Raw genomic sequence first — 7,529 nt, 5'->3', positions numbered from 1 at the left:
TAAGGTAATAATGCTCTATTCTTTAATGATATAATCTTTTATTATTATTATTATTATTATTATTATTGTTATTATTATTATTATTATTATTATATATATATATCAGGGACGTGGTGGCCCAGTACGTGGGTACGAGGACTTGTACTGGGCCCTTAATCTGGCTCAGGAAACTGGGCCCCCAATCCTCAAACAGAAAAAATTTATTTTAGTTCTATAAGTTTCTATCAGAACATTTTTTACAAAATTTTATTTAACTTGCTTTCACGTATGTTTATTTGTTTATTTGGTGTCCGCGCAAAACAAATACTAGGTCAGCGGTTGTAATAGAAGAAATACGCTAAACCTTAGTTTATAAAATAAATAAATAAAAGAAATCGTAAATAAAAGAAATCGTTGAGAGAAGTAATTTAAACAAACAAAAAACAAACTTTTTTTAGCGTAGTTAAATAAAATCGATGTTGAATAATAATAACAAAAAACGTTGTTGACCTGAGCTGATAGTTTTTATACTGTAAAAAAGTAAGTAATGCTTTAATACTTAACTTATAAATAATAATTAAAAATAATAATTAAAACTTTTAAAGTAAATAAGTAAAAAAAATATATATCATATCAACGTAGAAATATAAAGAAGAAAGCTAAATATATAAAAAGAAAGCTGGAAACTAAAAATGATCGATTAGCTTGTCTTGCTCGAGAAAGAGAACGGAAATTTCGAGCTAGAGCAATTGAATCAGCTGAACAACGAGCGAAGGTTTCGGGCCAAATGAAGAAACAAAAAAAGAAAGAATCAACATGAAAATACAAATCTGGTGCTGAAAAAAATGTTTAAAAACGATTTAAACATTTTTTTGAATTAAAAGCAGCTGGCAATGATCCAAAACAATTAAAGTTAACAGCAGGTCTCACGTCAGTGCAAGGGCCACAAATACAGAGAAAAGCGGGACATCATTTACAGCAACAGAGAATTTAGAATTAACATCAACATCCATTATGAATATCACAAGTAAGCCTATTATTGAAACAGAGCCAATAACAGATTTTAGTGACCAATCGTCTGTACAAGAAACAGACAATAATCAAGATATCATAATTGCAGCAGATAAAGGAGCAAAACTACAATATTCAGGCACATTCTGAAACCAAAACATTACTGAAACTGAGAAAGTGCCTGTCGAAATGGGTAACTATGAAGTGCCTGTAACTTCAGCGGTGGACCTAACTCTAGCAAAAAAGATAATTCATAAGCAACTAGACAACGTTGTAAATGTCAATAAAAGGATCCAGCTAAATTTCTAGAGCTAAAAAATGCAAAGACAATTGATAAAAAGCAATTTAATGTATTAGGGCCAAATCAGCCAACAAAAAATTCCAGGTTATCTAAGTATTACACTGAATCGGTTAAAATTAATGACATTGAAATTGTGCAGAAAAGGTCATCAAAAGGTCAAACTTACTCTATACTATTGTTTGTTTATGGTTTGGATCAAGAAAGGGGAGACAAATCCTTTACGTGATAGGCTTGATAATTGGTCAAACTTAAGTCACATCATAACAAAGTATTGCACCAAGATAAACCATCGAAATGCTGCTGAAGCTATGGTCCATGCATTTTCAGACTCCACAATTGATAAAATATTAAATATTGAAACCATGAGACATCTGGACAAAAAACGTAAAAAGGCGGAGAACCTGCATCAATACCTAATACGAGTTTTTGATGCAATTCGGTATTTGATCGCAGAGAGTATTTTTTTACGTGGAAATGAGGAAGCCAACTTATTTACATTGATTCTGAGAAAAGTTAAATCTTTCAATGTGGCGCGGGTAAATTTCTAAAGTTGTTAAATTTACTAAGTCAGTATGAATAAAAAAATTTCAAATGCTCGCAGTACTCAAAAACAATCTGCAGGAAGGGGTGCCAGAATAATGCCTCTATCTAATTATACACAAAACAAGCTAATTCATACTATGACACAGATAGTCAAGAAGGGTATTTTAGAAGAGGTAAATAACTCAGTATTCTTTTCACCATCAGCTGATGACACCAATGATATTACACTTTGTGAGCAAACTTCTACTGTATTACGTTATGTTACGGTTGCTGCAGAAGAGGCCGTTGTAAAGGAACATCTGATTTCAATGGTTGAAACTGGAGAGCTACTGGTGAAGGAAAAAGTGAATAAATCAAAGATAAAATCAAATCAATTAACATAGATATTTAAAAGTGTGTAGGCATGTCCTTTGATGGTACGAGCAAGATGCAAGGAATAAACAAAGGAGTTGCAACAGATTTGAAGCAGTGTTCTCCCATGGCAACAAATATTTATTGTGGATCTCATGGAACAAGTCTGGTTATGAAAGTTTATGCAAAACCTTCCGTTGTTTCTGTTAACTTTTTTGGAACAGAAAACAAGCCTGGTAATGTGCAGAAATTAAAGACTTTTCTGTACGGAAACTCAAAGAAACGAAATAATATTTTTGAGAAGTGCAAATCTCTTCTTGAGGATGTGAATCAGTCTATTGAACTGGCTGCTACCCACAATGTTCGTTTCAGTGCCTTACAAAATGCTACAGACTGACTGCTGACACCATACCGTGTAGTAATCAATTGCCTTGAACAAATTTGAAATGACATGGAATTTAAAATGAATATTCGAAGTAAAGCACAAGGTCTTTTATCCCGTCATATGAAACAATTGCAACTTTATGTCTCTTCAAAGAAATTTTTACTATCTTGGGTTCCCGTAAATAAAATTCTTCAAGGAGAAACACTTGATTTTTCGTTTGGTTTAATGTATGTCGATGTATCACTGAAAAAGCTTCAAGTATCAAGAGACAGTGCTGACCAAAATTCTTGTTGACATATTTTCTTTGCAGCTGAAATTCTTAGAAAGCATAGACATTTTTATTGAAGAATAAGAGTGAAGATAATACTCATAATTTTCATAACTTTAGTTCATAAGAAAAAATTCAATCAGTGCTTGAAAAATTTAAAATTGGTATCCGTTTAATTCACTACTGAAATGGTTGATTTCGTCGAGATCTACAGAAAGGCTGCTGAGAAGGATAACAAAACTTCTTTCCTACCATTTATAATTTTATGCTGAAGACTATGTTAAATGCTGTATTCCATTCTGTTGCAGTTCTATACAAGATATTTAGTACAATTCCAACAAATTCAGCATAAGAGAACATGTCAAAACTAGTCTAGCAAATCGTTTGATATCAGAGCATGTTGGGGAACGTGTTCTTTTGTCAGTAGAACATGAGAAAATGTGGAACTTGACCCATTCAGACATAGTAAAAAACTATGCTGATACAAATGAGTTACGTAATATTTTGTATCCTTGAAAAACTTTTTTAAGTATAAATATAATTTTCCTTGATTGCTTATTTGTCTCTCGTTAAAAGCACAGAACCGCGCCCCTTTTCTGGAAATTCGTACCTGTTTTTCAGGTGCCACCACGTCTCTGATATATTTGGAAAAAGACAATTTATGAAATATGTCTCACAGCTTAGTAAGAAATACACGATAAAGTTTAAACATGATACCCCATCAGAAAAATGTTGGCGGTTATTTAAACAACAACATAAAACTATGGTTTTAAGAAAACCTGAAGGAACATCATCTGTTCGACATCAATGCATGTCAATCCATAAAGTTTCCAAATATTTTTTAGCACTTCAACAAGTTTTTAATAAGTTGGGTACTCATGTTATGCTTACTTCAATTTAGAATATGGGTGAGACTGGACTTCAATTAGACTTTAAACCACCCAAAATTGTTGCAGCATCGGGTGCCAAACATCTTCAGTCTCGCACTTCAGGAAAAAGAGAAACCATCACTGTAATTGTTGCTGTGAATTCAGCTGGTAAAACTATTCCACCACATCAAATACCAAAAGGTAAAAAAATAAAATCACTTCAAGCTTTTAATACAAGTGATATACCAGTTGGTTCAAAATGGAGTGTTAGTGAGACTGGATGGACAAAACAAGGAATAGCATATCTTTGGTTTACAAATACATTTTTGCCAAACATTGGAACTAACAGACCACAGGTATTGATAGTTGATGTCCATGATTCTCGCAATTCAGTTGAGTTATTATCTGTTGCTATTGACAACAACATTGAAATTGTTGAGATGCTAGCACATTGCACTCACTGGTTGCAGTCATTAGACCGTACTGTATTTGGTCCCATAAAGACTTATTACAATACTTGTTGTAGTGATTTAATGAATACATACTTTTTTACAATCAATAAGTCAAACTTCTGTGGATTGTTCGAGAAAGCTTGGGATCAAGCATTACCTGCTGCTAACATTATTTCTGGTTTTCAATCATGTGGTATATTTCCCTATAATCCTTCTGCAATTCCATGAGACCTACTTGCCCAATTCACTTTACTCTGACCAGTTATTAGGGAATGAGAACTTGCTTAAATCAAGGTTTGATTTCTTTAAAATTGATACCATAAATTATCAATCTGGAATATCACTAAACAAAACTTCTAAAAAACAGGTGGATCCCAATTCAAATTGTACTTTTATTAATGACGTTGATACAACTGAAACTATAGGTATCTTGTCTAGATCAGAAATTCTGAATGTAGATCTAGATCAACTGGATAATGATACAGCATTAATATTATGGAATAGTTGTTTAACTCCAGAACATTTGAATGCTTTTAATTTTTGTTATCAAAATGGTTTTGATATTTTTGACAATTTGTATTTAGCATACAAAGGCTTTCGTATAAACCAGAATGCAATCAGTAATGTTTCTTTTGATCTCTCATTAATAGAAGCTGCTTAAACAATTCCTTTATCAATAGAAACTGATATTCACTCTGTCTCTATACCAAATACTAGTGCTGATTGTTCTAGTCCAATATCTATTAAAACAAGTTCATTAAAAAGTACCATTGACAATGATCATGATGTTCTCTCTTACCCAACTTTTTGTTGTCAATAAGTCAAAAAACAATAAAAATACTAAACAAAAGTACTTTGTTCTAACTTCTCCTGAAGCTATGCAAGCCAAGTTAAATGATCTAAAAAAGAAAGAGAAAAAGGTTGAGACTGCAAAACTAAAAAAAACTGAAGCAACTTGAGTCAAAGGAAAATAGATTAAGACTGCAACAGGATAAAGAAATAAAAAAGCAATCAAAACATATTGATTTTGTTATTAATAAGTGAACAAGTTTTTTATCAAATTTTGTTAATACTTTTTTATGTATTTCTTGAGTTTTGATTGATAAAATTTCTTTGAATCAATATACAATTTTATAGATACAGTTTTACAAATAATTTATTTTCTTTTTAAGTTATTTTGCCCATTGTTGGAGGGGTACTTATGTCTAAGCTTGTTTTTATTGAGTAATTATACCATTTAATAAATTTATAAAGTTTGATGTGTTACAGTTAATAATCAATATTTAACTAGTTCATTATTGCAGCTCTAAAACTCAGTTCTAAACTCAGCTTTACAGCTCTAAATACAGTTTTACAGCTCGAAATACAGTTTTACAGCTCTAAAACTCAGTTTTATGGTTCTGAGGTCGACTGGTAGTCAGGTTTCCCGAACTCTGTGGTAGCTCTCAGAGAGGCTGATTCCATCAACAGCTGAAAAATATCAAAGTATTAACAGTGCCATGTTGCGCATGGAGGTGTCCCTGTTTGTACTTTTGGTGTGCATTGCGGAGGCCACATTTGGAGCCCTTTGTTACGGCTTAGGGTTTATTTGTAGTAATGAGACAATTGCTTGGGCTATTAAACAGTGTTCTGAGTACTATCTATGTTTTGAGTCAAGTTCTTCAATCTAATTTTAAAATGAATAAAGTACAAAAAACTATAAAACACAAAAAACCATCATCATCACCAAGTTCTCTAAACCTATCATTCATTAATATTCGTGGTCTTCGAAGTAACTTTTCTTCTGTTGAGTCTTATCTCTTGCAAAGTTCACCAGACCTACTTGCTCTGAGACCTATTGACTAATTTAAGTTCAGCTGTCTCATCTTGTGATCTTAGTGTTGATGGTTATCATCCTTTAATTCGTAAAAGCTCCAATAGTCTCATGAAAGGCCTGGGAATTTACATTTGTAAGAATTCACCCATTTCTCGTGAAACTAGATTTGAATCCACAGTCTATTCTTTCATGTGCTTTTGTTTAGCACCACTTCACTCTATTACCTTTCTATTTGTTTTATATCTCTCTCCTTTATCTCAAGACTGCACTCTTTTTGATGTTATTTCTGATCATATTGACCAAGCCCTCTCTCTTTATCCATCAGCTAATATAGTTGTTGTCGGTGACTTTAATGCTCACCACTCTTGCTTGGCTTTAGTGCCAGTGACTCTGCAGGCTTTAAAGCCCATAACTTTTGCCTTTCAAAATCCCTAACTCAAATAGTCAACTTTCCTGACAACCCGAATCATTTACCTTCTCTACTCGACTTATGTCTTGTTTCTGATCCTAGTCAGTGCTCAGTTTCTCCACATTCATCCTTAGGTGCTTCTGATCACAGTTTGATCTTTCTAAAACTAATATTTAAAAATAATATTCTTGTTTATCACTGAATCCCACTATTATTGTATCTCTTACAACTACGGTAAAGCTGACTGGGATTCTTTCCGTGATTTTATTGTAATGGCCCTTGGGTAGAAATCTTTTGTCTTCCTGTCGACAAATGCGAATCTTACATAACTTCGTGGGTTCAGACTGGCATGGAACCTTTTGTTCCCTCTCGACGATTCCAGGTCAAGCCTCACTCCCCTCCATAGTTTTCCTCACACTGTGCTGCTACGATTACCATTCGAAACCGTTACTTCCATATTTATCAGCAAAACAATTCTCCAGAAAACAAACGTCTGTTTATTACTGCTAGAAACCATTGTAAAAAGGTTTTGTCGAATGCCAAAGACCACTACTCTCAGGTCATGAAATCTCGTATTTCATCACAAAAGTTAGGCTCTCGTGACCTGGAGAATCTTTAATAGTATCAATAATAAGGGCAAGTCTTTAATTCCACCTCTCTTATATGGTTCAGACTTTGTCACCTCACCTAAAGACAAAGCTGAATTGTTTGCTAAAAACTTTTCATCAATATTATCTCTTGATTCCACTAGTTGCGTTCTACCTGATATTGCCAACAAACAGGTTGATCCATTGCTTGCTATTCGTATCACTCCAGCTTCTGTATCTAAAGTGATTTCCTGCCTAGACTCTTCTACAGCTTGTGGCCCGGACAACATACCAGTTATTGTCTTGCAGAAGTGTTCTCCAAAGCTGTCGTCTATACTCTTAAAACTATTTAACAAGTGCTTATCAGAGTCTTGTTTTCCTGCCTGTTGGAAAGCGGCATCCGTTATCCCTATCTTCAAAAATTCTGGAGAGCGATCTGATTCGTCTAACTACTGTCCCATTAGTCTTCTTCCTATCATAAGCAAGGTTTTTAAATCTTTAACTAACACTTAATCTCTCATCTTGAATCTAATAACTTACTTTGTGATCATCAATATG

The 7,529-nt window shown here is 33.4% G+C and overlaps 1 protein-coding gene across 1 annotated transcript; it reads left to right on the top strand.

The window, feature by feature from the left end:
• The first annotated feature begins 440 nt into the window (after positions 1–440).
• On the top strand, positions 441–5,311 carry LOC136079085 (uncharacterized). Its single transcript, XM_065794807.1, has 2 exons — positions 441–519; positions 622–5,311. Exon 2 carries the CDS (start codon positions 3,743–3,745, stop codon positions 4,385–4,387), a length of 645 nt encoding a protein of 214 aa, XP_065650879.1. The 5' UTR covers positions 441–519; positions 622–3,742; the 3' UTR covers positions 4,388–5,311.
• The last annotated feature ends 2,218 nt before the right edge of the window (positions 5,312–7,529 follow it).

Source organism: Hydra vulgaris, chromosome 04 (assembly GCF_038396675.1).
Source record: "Hydra vulgaris chromosome 04, alternate assembly HydraT2T_AEP".
Taxonomy (NCBI): domain Eukaryota; kingdom Metazoa; phylum Cnidaria; class Hydrozoa; order Anthoathecata; family Hydridae; genus Hydra; species Hydra vulgaris.
The sequence above is the reverse complement of the archived record's forward strand: the minus strand, read 5'-3'. Positions and strand labels throughout refer to the sequence as shown.

Bases quoted from the DNA above. Each gene is read 5' to 3' on its own strand.
- LOC136079085 (XM_065794807.1), top strand. From the start codon at position 3,743: ATGGGTGAGACTGGACTTCAATTAGACTTTAAACCACCCAAAATTGTT.